General features: G+C 52.2%; 1 protein-coding gene across 1 annotated transcript; it reads left to right on the top strand.

Annotated features, from left to right (window-relative positions):
- The first annotated feature begins 253 nt into the window (after positions 1–253).
- ASB1 (ankyrin repeat and SOCS box containing 1) lies at positions 254–9677 on the top strand. The gene is made up of 5 exons (XM_064718529.1): positions 254–307; positions 393–539; positions 2326–2628; positions 7572–7957; positions 9301–9677. Exons 1-5 carry the CDS (start codon positions 273–275, stop codon positions 9432–9434), a joined length of 1005 nt encoding a protein of 334 aa, XP_064574599.1. The 5' UTR covers positions 254–272; the 3' UTR covers positions 9435–9677.
- Positions 9678–11008: the final 1331 nt, after the last annotated feature.

The following is an 11008-nucleotide window of genomic DNA, read 5'->3' as shown; positions in this document are numbered from 1 at the left end:
AGAAACGGGGAGAAACGAGCCCACAAAAGCTGCGGGAAGCTGTCCGGCCCTACCCCGCTATCTCGGCGGGATCCGCCGCGCCCTGAGGGGAACCAGCGGCCGGGCCGGGATGGGGCCGGCTGAGGGAGGAGAGGCCGCGGGGCCGCGGGGAGGATCCACCTTAAGGGGATCAGGCAGCCCAGCAGGGCCAATCAGGCCGGGCAGGGAGGCCGGGAAGGAGGAGCCGAGGGAGGGACCGGGGCAGGGCGAGAGAGCGGGGCCGGCGGGGCGCGATGGCGGAGGGCGGGGACGCGCCCGCCCCGGGCAGGTACCGTGGGCAGGGGGGTGCCGGGGGACAGCGGGGTCGCCGGGCTTTGCCAGCCCTTTCTGACCCGCCGTGTGCCTCTCTCCAGCGCAGGTCGCAACCTGAAGGAGTGGCTGCGGGAGCAGTTCTGCGACCACCCGCTGGAGCACTGCGAGGACACCCGGCTGCACGACGCGGCCTTCGTGGGGGACCTGCCCACGCTGCGCAGCCTGCTGCAGGACGAGAGCTTCCAGAGGTGGGCACGCCTGCCACACACACCTTAAAGAGCATCCAGTGCCACCCTGGGACACCTGCCCCCTTCCCAGGGTGCGCCAAGCCCCGTCCAGCCTGGCCTGGGACACTTCCAGGGATGGGGGTTTCTGTGGGAGAGGTGTCAGGGAGGATGCTGCGCTCGCCGTCCTCACAGCTGCACCCTTTGGGGGCTCCCATCTCAGCCTTTTTTGTTCTGAGAGGCATCGGGGTGTTCTTCCCACAGCCTGCAGCTTTTGGGGGCTCCCATGTCAGCCCTTTTTCTTGTGAGGGATGTCAGGGGTGTTCTCCCCACTATTCCCACAGCCTGCATCTTTTGGGGTCTCCCATGTCAGCCCTTTTTCTTGTGAGAGATGTCGGGGTGTTCTTGCCACTGTTCCCACGCCCTGCACCTTCTGGGGGCTCCCATCCCACCTGTTTATTTTGAGGAGAGGTGATTCCTAGGATGCTCTCGCTGTCCCCACAGCTTTTGGTGACCCCCATCTCATCCAGTTTTTTCATAGCATGGTTTGGGTAGGAAGGGACCTTAAAGCTCATCTCATCCCACCCTCTGCCACGGGCAGGGACACCTTCCACTGTCCCAGGTTGCTCCAAGCCCTGTCCAGCCTAAAAACCCCCAATTCCAGAGATGGGGGTTTTTATGGGAGAGGTATCAAGGTGAGAGGATGCTCCCCTTTCCCCCAGATCATTCCCGTGGTTTCCCAGGAGGCAGATCTCACAGCTGCTCGTGAGGCTGTGGCAGATGTGCATGAACTCTTTGCAGATCAGGATAGGAATGCGATACCAGGAAGACGGGAGCCTACGGATAATGGGGAAAACATACAAAAGGGATTATAATCAACTATAAACCTGGAACATCCCATGTTACAAAATCTGCCCAGTGCTAACCCTGTGACTGTGGGGATGGTTAATTAATTTTCCTGCATCATGGGGAAATCTGCTTAGAGTGCTAAATGTCTCCCAGCCTCAAAAAAAGAAAAAAAAAAAAAAAGAAAAACATAGAAGGTGTTATTTCAGCAAAAAATGAGAACGAGCCAGCCTTTCTCTCTGCTACCTGGGCAGCTGGGGCTCTTGGGACCCTTGGGCTGAGGGTTTTTTGGGGGGAAAAAGCAGAGTTTGACAGGAAGAGGAGGGTGGGGCCCACAACTCCATTCAACAGGTGATGGAGTGAGCAGGGAAGTGATGTCTTTGAATTGGGAGGCACATATGGACCTGAAAGCTCATCCTGATGCTAACCTGGGACAGGGACACCTTCCAGGTAGCTGCAAGCCCTGTCCAGCCTGGGCTCGGACACTTCCAGGAATGGGGCTGGCACAGCTTCTCTGGGCTACCAGTTTGGGACACCTCCCTCTAAAAAGGGACAGAAGGGAGAGGCTGTTTTGATTTTTTTAATAGGTGATTTTTGAGGCGGGGTTTGTGCAGCCCCTGGCACAACTAAAGCTCACTGTCCAAGCACTGCTCTGCTTCACCTGTCCAGGCAGCATCTGTGAGGTGATTGAGAGGAGCTGCTAAAAGTGCCAGAGATCAGAGAATCATATCCTGAGTGGAAGGGACCCACAGGATCACCCAGTCCAACCCCTGTCCCTGCACAGACCCCCCAACAATCCCACCCTGAGCATCCCTGAGAGCGCTGCTCAAGCGCTTCCAGAGCTCTGGCAGCCATGGGGCTGTGCCCATTCCCTGGGGAGCCTGGGCAGTGCCCAAGCTCCCAGAGGGCACCCTCCTGGAGGGGATGGGGCTGCCCTGACTGTGTTTTATCCCCTCCGTGGCAGCCGGATCAACGAGAAGTCGGTGTGGTGCTGCGGCTGGCTGCCCTGCACGCCGCTGCGCATCGCCGCCACCGCCGGCCACGGGCCCTGCGTCGACTTCCTGCTGCGCAAGGGGGCCCAGATCGACCTGGTGGACGTCAAGGGGCAGACAGCTCTCTACGTGGCCGTGGTCAACGGGCACCTGGAGTGTGCCAAGATCCTGCTGAAGGCCGGCGCTGACCCCAACGGGAGCCGGCACCACCGCAGCACCCCGGTGTACCACGCGGCGCGGGTGGGGCGCGCCGACATCCTGCAGGAGCTCATCAGGTCAGAGATGGGGCTGCCTCTCCCTTGGAATCCCTTGGATTGCCTTCCCTCCTCACCTGTTCCCACAGCTTGCACCTTTTCGGGGCTCCCATCTCTGCAGCCTCCACGCCTCTTGGGCTGGAGAGGAGAGGTGCCCAAAGGGATGTCCTTGGATTTCCCGTCATGGGCTGTTTGTGACGGTGGTCACAGGGGTCTTATGTTGAAGGAAGAGAGGGAGATCTGACTCCTTATTTCAGAAGGCTTGATTTATTATTTTATGATATATATTGCATTAAAACTATACTAAAAGAATAGAAGAAAAGGTTCTCATCAGAAGGCCAGCTAAGAATAGAAAGGAATGAATGATAACAAAGGCAGCTGTCCCAGACTCTCTGTCCGAGCCAGCTCACTGTGATTGGCCATTAATTAGAAACAACCAACATGGGCCAATCACAGATCCACCTGTTGCATTCCACAGCAGCAGATAACCATTGTTTGCATTTTGTTCCTGAGGCCTCTCAGCTTCTCAGGAGGAAAAAATCCTAAGGAAAGGATTTTTCATGAGAAGATGTCTGCGACAGCTGTTCCCACCTGTTCCAATCCAAGTCTCCAGTTCTGAGCCTGCCATCCAGTCACATCCAAACCTTGCAATCCCCCCCCACTTCCACCACACCCCTGACTGGAGTTACAAGGGAGGTGGATTCCCCAAAAAACTTCTGTGAGTGCTGGATTTTCCCTCAGGCAGCACCAGCAGGGCTCAAGTTGTAGCAGGAGGCTGTGGGAACTTGAATTGCTCCTTCCGTGGCGTGCCCTGGTTTATTCCTTCTTTTTAAATTTGGAGATTTCTATCCAAGGGATTGTTCTGGACAGCTATGTGGGCCATGGATGCCAAATAATAAGGAATCATAATGGGAAAAATGTAGGTTGTAGGGAGAAGTAGTGAAAGAGAAGAAAATTGAAGGAATCCCTTTGACGACCTCAAATGCTAGAAAATAACAAAGGGATTTAAATAGGAAAATATTCAAAAGCCTTGGGGATTTTCTTCCTTTTTTGAATTTTCATTCAAATACAGCTTGGAGGAAGAAGGGGAGATAATCCCCCCCTCCTTGCTCCTTTCCCAACAAGCTGAGAGGAGGGTGTTCCCATCAGCACAGGCTTGTTGATACAGGGTTCAACTCGCTGCATTCCCAAAAATCTCCCCTGCTCTCTCCACCCAGGCAGGGTGAAATGTAGCAAATGGTATTTCAGCAGCACAGGGAGAGCTGGTGCCTTGATTTATGTGTCTGCTCCTTGGGATAGCTCACCAGCAATATTAAAAGCAAGATTTTGGACAACTTTCAGGATTAAAAATTAACTGGAGTTTTTCCAACCTCTTTTTATTAGGCAATGTCTCTCCCAAGGCTGCTAAGCTAATACCAAATTGTCAGATTGCCCAAAATTTCAAATATCTCAGAGTAGGGGTTTCAGAGATCTGTGCAGAGTTACTTAGTGAAAAATGCAGCCTTTATGTTACAGGGATTTTCAAAATGTTAGATCTACAGGATATGGGAGGGAGAATGCAACGAGGAAGACACTTTTCCTGAGATAGGAGGGAATATTTTGAGAGAGCCTGAACCCAGTCAGGTGTGCTGCAGGTGTGTAAACATCACCTGGTTTGAAAATCCTGTTGGGATCCCTGAGCATTCCTGCAAGTGCTGAAGCAAGCAAGAGGTGAAATCCCATCCATGAACAGTAAATCCACACGTGGCTATGGAATGGGGATCCATATTGCTGGAAATATTTAGGGTTCTGATGCCAGGGTGTATAAATGGCATTCCTGATAATTTGGGATCATGCTGTGGTGGGATCCACTGCTGCCTGCAGCGGAACTGAGGGTAGCAAGGATGAGAGGTCCTTTTGCCAGGCTAAAACTGGGGAAAAGAAAGCTGCCAAATCACCCCCATCCTTCAGATGCATGCCTGACCCTGCTAAAAGCAGAATTTGGGGGTTTGCTTTGAATTGAGGCCTTCCACTGAGAATTTTGATGGCAATAATGGGGGAAGGAAGGAATGGAATGGAGGGAGATCTGCTGTCTGCTCAGGAGGCAGCAGCCTTTAAACAGCCCTGTGGAAGTCCCAGAGCAGCACAGATAACTGTCCAAATGCTTGTGTAATCTGATTTTAAAGGGGAAAATACGCTTTGTGCCATTTGCAGCTCTTAGAGGAGTCTCTCAGCCCTTGTTCTGGCTGTGCTTAGCTGGAATGAGACTCTTGCCATGCTCAGAACTGCAGGATTTGGGGAAATATTTGTCAGATGGGGAGCAGTCCCCGCTGGTTTCAGCAAGAACCGTGCCTGCTTTGAGGTAGGATTTGTCCCCAGGTATTTTCCTTAGTTTTATGTGAGCTCCTGAAAGGAATATCTAGGAAAAACCTGGTTCTCTGAGTGCTCAGTTTGCAATTTGGGGAGAGAAACTGGTGGGTGAAGGAACCTTTTCTCCCTCTGTGGGTAGAACAGACAGTGCTTTGGATTAAAACCAGCTACTCCTTAGGGATTGTGCTGTTTTCCTCCTTCTTAAAACTGCATGAGAGGTACATGGAATTACTGTCTGAGGGAATCCCCAGTAGATTCCAGCCCCTCCAGCTCCTTTGGGAGCAGGGGTTTGTCACGGATATTTCGCTGTGGAGTGCAGGTTCCTGTTTCTGTTTCCCTGCTGTTTGGAATTGAGCGCCTGTGTTGCTTTTTTGGCCCGTTTTTGTCCTGGTAGGGAAAGTTATTTCAGCCTCCCTCTTCAGTGGAGTCATCTGGAAACATCCCTGCTCCCCAGGCAGCTCATTAGCATCCAGCATTACGTGGTGCTGGCTCGGGGCTGAGCCATCCCTGGTGCCAAGGCACAAGAGGAGAGAAAATACAGCTAAAAGTTCCTGGGTCGAGATAAGGAATGGGAGAGATAAGAAGTAGGGGAGATAAGGAAGGGGAGAGATCACTCACTAAATACTGTCACGGGCAAAACAGACTCAACTCAGGGGTATCAGTTTAATTTATCCCTAACAAAAAACAGAGCAGGGTCATGAGAAGTGGAATCAATCTTATAAAACACCTTCCCCCACCCTGTCCCTCCTTCTCAAGGGGGAAGCTTCTGAAAATATCACCCCTGTACCTTCCCACCACCTAAACCTGGCCATGCAAGCCCAATCCACCAGGAGGGCGAGGATGTTGCTGCTCCTCCTCTCTCCAAATCCTGGGCTGTGGGGAGGGAAACATCTTTGCTTCTGGCATATCACACTGTTGTCCCCACGCAGAAGTGCTGCCAGGCCCATCTGAGGGTAGGGATCACAGAATCTCAGAATAATGAGGTTGGAAGAGACCTCCAAGATCATCGAGTCCAACCTATGCCCTAACACTTCAACCAGACCATAGCACCAAGTGCCGTGTCCAGTCTTTTTTAAAACACATCCAGAGATGGTGATTCCACCACCTCCCTGGGAAGAGCATTCCAGCACTTTATTATTCTTTGGGTGAAAAATTTTTTCCTAATATCCAACCTGTCCCTTCCATGACGTAGCTTGAGGCTGTATCCTCTGGTTGTGTCAGTGCTGCCCTGTGGGAGAGACCAACCCCACCTGTCTGCAGCCTCCCTTCAGGAAGGTGTAGAGAGCAATGAGGTCACCTCTGAGCCTCCTCTTCTCCAGGCTAAACAGCCCCAGCTCCTTCAAACATTCCTCACAGGGTTTGTGTTCCCAGCCCCTCACCAGCCTCGTTGCCCTGCTCTGGATGTGCTCAAGCATCTCGACATCCTTCCCAAACTGAGGGGCCAGAACTGGACACAGCCCTCGAGGTGTGCCCTCACCAGTGCTGAGTACAGGGGAGGAATGACCTCCCTGCTCCTGCTGGCCACACAAAGTCAGAGCAGGGTAATGAGAAATGGAATCAATCTTCAAAACCACCTTCCCTCCTTCTCAAGGGGGAAGCTGTGACGGTGCTCACAGGGGTCTCAGGTTGAGGGAAGAGATGAGGATCTGACTCCATGTTTCAGAAGGCTTGATTTAAAATTTTATGATATATATTACATTAAAACTCTACTAAAAGAATAGAAGAAAGGTTATCCTCAGAAGGCTAGCTAAGAATAGAATAGAAAGAATGATAACAAAGGTTTGTGGCTCGGCTGTCTGTCTGAGTCAGCTGGCTGTGATTGGACATTAATTAAAAACAAACCAACATGGGCCAATCACAGATGCACCTGTTGCATTCCACAGCAGCAGATAATCAATGTTTACATTTTCTTCCTGAGGCCTCTCAGCTTCTCAGGAGGAAAGATCCTAAGGAAAGCATTTTTCATAAAAGATGTCTGCGACAGGAAGCTTCTGAAAATACCATCCCTGTACCCTCCCACCACCAAAACCTGGCCATGCAATCCCAGACAATCCACCAGGAGGGCAAGGAGCTGTTGGCCTTCTTGGCCAGGACACATTTTTTCATGTAAAATCCTTCCCTTAGGATTTTTTGTTCCTGAGAAGCTGAGAGGACTCAGGGACAAAATGTAAACAATGGTTATCTGCTGGTATGGAATGCAACGGTTAGATTTTTGATTAGCCCATCTTGGATGTTTATAATTAATGGCCAATCAAGGCCCAGCTGTCTCAAGAGTCCGAGACAGCTGCCTTTTGTTATCATTCTTTTTTTTTCTATTCTTAGCTAGCTAGCCTTCTGAGAACCTTTTTTTTATTCTTTTAGTGTAGTTTTAATGTAATATATATCATAAAATAATAAATCAAGCCTTCTGAAACATGGAGTCAGATCCTCATCTCTTCCCTCATCCTAAGACCCCTGTGACCACCATCACAGCACATTGCTGGTTCATATTCAACCAGCTGTCAACCAGCACCCCCAGGTCCCTTTCCAAAAGGGATGGGCAGGTTCCAGAGGTTCTCTCTCCGTGTCCTTCAGCCTCATCCCGTGCCATTCCCAACCTTCTCTCCCTGGCGCAGGTACGGCGCCGACGTGGACGTGAACCACCAGCCGGCGTCGCGCGGGCCGGGGCAGGCGCTGCGGCCGCTGACCACGCTGGTGGTGTGTCCCCTGTACATCAGCGCTGCCTACCACAACCTGCCCTGCTTCCGCCTGCTGCTCCAGGCGGGAGCCGACCCCGATTTCAACTGCTGCGGGCCCATCAACGTGCAGGGCTTCTCGCGGGGCTCGCCCGTGTGCGTGCTGGACGCCGTGCTGCGGCACGGCTGCGAGCCCGCCTTCGTGCGCCTGCTCGTCGACTTCGGCGCCGATCTCAACCTCGTCAAGGTGGAGGCCCTGGGGCTCGAGGCCACGGGCAGGGTCAAGGTGAACGCCGAGGCGCTGGAGGTGTTCAAAGAGGCGAGGGGTGAGTGGGGTTGGGGCTCCCAGAGCGGTGGTGTGGGTGTGGGAGAGCGCTTTGGAGGGGTTGTTTGAGTTGTGTTGGTGTCCTCACTTCAAGTCCTCACTTCCCCCACTTCAGTGGGGTCTAACAACCTGACAAACAAAGCATTAATGACTTCTCCTCTCCCTCCTTTTCCCCTGTTGCATTTTGTACCTTTTTTCCTTATTTTCCCTTCTTGAGTCCTCCAGCAGCCCAACCTCTGTTACTCTGCCTCCCAGTTCTCTTGCATTGCCTTTTCCTATCTGGGCTGGGTTTTGGAGCTGTGGATCACCAGCTCTCCAGAGCCACACAGGTGTGTCCCAGGTGTTCCTGTGTGACCTTGGGCTCTGGATCCAGGAGGGAGTTTGATCTGGACAGACTGGTTGGGAAGGAAAGCCACAAACAGTGGTAAAAAGGGGCAGGAGGAAGCTCAGATGGAGATGAAGTGCAGCACCTTGGAAAGCCACCTGGTGAAGGCCACAGCTTGACACCAGGGGTGCAAGTGGGGTTTCCCTCTTGAACTCCAGAGAAATTTCAAAGGGATTCAGGCTGTGGGATACAATTTACATCCCCAGGTTACTCAGCTTTGCATGGGCCTGGTTTTCTAGCCTGTCTGGGATTCTGAGGAGGGAGGCTCACACAAGCTGGAGTTCCATTAGGCCTGTGTTTAGGAGGCAAATGGGGCTCCTCAGGTGGAGCATATGGGATAATGGAGTGATGCCATGGAGGTCCAGTTCCTGAATCAACATGGGCACCACCATGTTGATTCAGGAGCATGTTGATTCATACCATTGCTGTGCTGAAAGAGCTCTCCATGGACTCAAAGGAAGCCCTCAGAAGAAAGTTGGGATGAGGCCTGAGCTGGCCGTCAGTGCTGTTGACATAATTTTAAAATGATCCAGATAGAACGGTGGAGTTGGAAGGGATCCACAGGGATCATCCAGCCCAACCGCTGGCCCTGCACAGACCCCCCAACAATCCCACCCTGAGAGCGTTGTCCAAACCCTCCTGGAGCTATTGGGGCTGTGCCCATTCCCTGGAGAGCCTGATCAGTGCCAAGCTCCCTCTGGGGGCAGAACCTTTTCCTAAAATCCAACCTAAACCCCCCTGGCACAGCTCCAGCTGCTCCCTCAGGTTTTGCTGTGATGGCCTCCGTGGTCTCCAGCCCTTCCAGCCTGCCCATGCAGTTGGAAATTGCTCCAAACCCAGGAGGTTTGACCTCCTCACAGGGCAGGATTTGTGCTCACTCAGCTCTCCCTCCCTGCCTCTGTGTTGCTGCTCTCCCTCCCTGTTTCCCCAGTAATGCTTCCCTGTGTTTTTCCTTGCAGGCCGCGCCCGGAGCCTCTTGTCCCTGTGCCGCATAGCAGTGCGGAGAATCCTTGGCAAATCCCGCCTGGATCTGATCCACAGCCTTCCCATCCCTGACCCCATTAAACAATTTTTACTCCATGAAAACAGTTAAGGGGCAGCTGGCTGCTTTTGGGGACAGTGTGACTTGGTAAATGAGTGCCCTGACAGAGCCAGGTGCCATTCCTGCCTCTTTTTCCTTCGTGGAGTGCACATAATTCCCTGCTCCTGTGGATTGTTTTTTCTCCTCCAGATTTAGGGTGCAGTGATTCAGTGTCTTATCTCCTTGGGGAGAGGCTGCTAAACGTGTGTGGGTGTTGCTGGAGCAAATACAATATATCCTGTAGCTGTTGGCAAATGTGTAACCTCTGTTACTGATCTGTGTCACACACACACACACACACACACACACACACACACACGCACGCCTGGGGTCTCTGTGGCATTTCTGTGTGGGGAAAGTGTCCTTACTTTACTCTTTTTCCCATCAAACCACAAGTTCCTACCTACATTTTAATCCATATCCCATGGTAAGAGCAGAGAAAACCCAACCAGATCCACGTAATGGGTCTGGTTTTTTTTGCATCGTGGAAAAGGGAGAAAAAAGGGGTTTTTTTTGAGGAGCTGGGAGGTTTTGTGCTTCTAATCACAGTGTTGCATCCAGCAGCCTGGGCTCCTTTGACTTCCAGTGCCTCTTCATGCCACAAACTCCCAGAAGAGTCAATTCTGCAGGGATTCAGCAGCCTTTTGTTGGGATCTCAGGGTCAGCCAGTGATGTGCTCAGTGCAGAGGAATCCTTGTCGAAACAGCAACTTTAGAAGGATAGAGATGATGATGCCTTAGGATCTTGGGAAAAATCTCAGGTGATAATTGGTACTTGCTTTAACTTTTCTGATTCAAGTAAAGTCACTGTGTTATAAGTTAATATTTTTTTTGGATGATTTTTCTTTGCTAGCTCTTCTCCCCACGCTCATCCAGCTGGCAAAGGTAATTTTCCACATGTGACCTTAAAGATCAGAGAATCCCAGCTTGGTTTGGGTTGGAAGGGACCTTAAAGCTCACCTAGGTCATGGGCAGGGACACCTTCCACTATCCTGGGTTGCTCCAAGCCCTGTGCCTGGACCCTGTAGGCCTCAATGTTGGTTCCAAAATGTTCTTTTCCCAGAGGCATAAATAAATGGAAAATCCAACCAAAGCAGAGGATGTTTCCAGACCTTCTCCAGGTGAGGTGCAGTGGATGTGGAGCTGTGGGCAGGTGAGGAGGGGCAGTTCTGCACCGTTCCCTTCCCAGGCCTGCAGCTGGTTTTGGTTTTCCCGTCGCTGGCAGCGAGTTGTGCACTGGCTTTATAGAGGTGTGAACATGCCTGGGCGATGCAAACAGGTTGTAAAGCCTCTTGGCACCTGGCTGGGGGATCCATAATGGTTTGCAGGAGCTCACTGCGCTCCTGAGCTCCAGTGTGGGGAGGCAGAAAATGAGAGACAGTGCCATGGGAACAGCTTTTGGGATTGGCTTTTCCCTGAGGATTTTTAGTTGGTTTGTAAATGGGGTGAAGGTGGTAGGATGGATGTGGGGAGAGCTGGAAGGACCCACGAGGGTCATCCATTCCAGCTCCTGGCCCTGCACAGACAGCCCAGCAATCCCACCCTGTGCACCCCTGGGAGCATTGTCCAAATGCTCCTGGAGCCTGG

Source organism: Zonotrichia leucophrys, chromosome 7 (assembly GCF_028769735.1).
Source record: "Zonotrichia leucophrys gambelii isolate GWCS_2022_RI chromosome 7, RI_Zleu_2.0, whole genome shotgun sequence".
NCBI lineage: Eukaryota > Metazoa > Chordata > Aves > Passeriformes > Passerellidae > Zonotrichia > Zonotrichia leucophrys.
The sequence above is the reverse complement of the archived record's forward strand: the minus strand, read 5'-3'. Positions and strand labels throughout refer to the sequence as shown.

What these genes read in the sequence shown, in the direction of transcription:
- ASB1 (XM_064718529.1), top strand. Translation starts at nt 273, where the DNA reads ATGGCGGAGGGCGGGGACGCGCCCGCCCCGGGCAG. An exon ending in ATCCTGCAGGAGCTCATCAG is followed by an intron (nt 2,629 to 7,571) that starts GTCAGAGATGGG and finishes TCCCTGGCGCAG; the next exon opens with GTACGGCGCCGACGTGGACG. An exon ending in GGTGTTCAAAGAGGCGAGGG is followed by an intron (nt 7,958 to 9,300) that starts GTGAGTGGGGTT and finishes TTTTCCTTGCAG; the next exon opens with GCCGCGCCCGGAGCCTCTTG.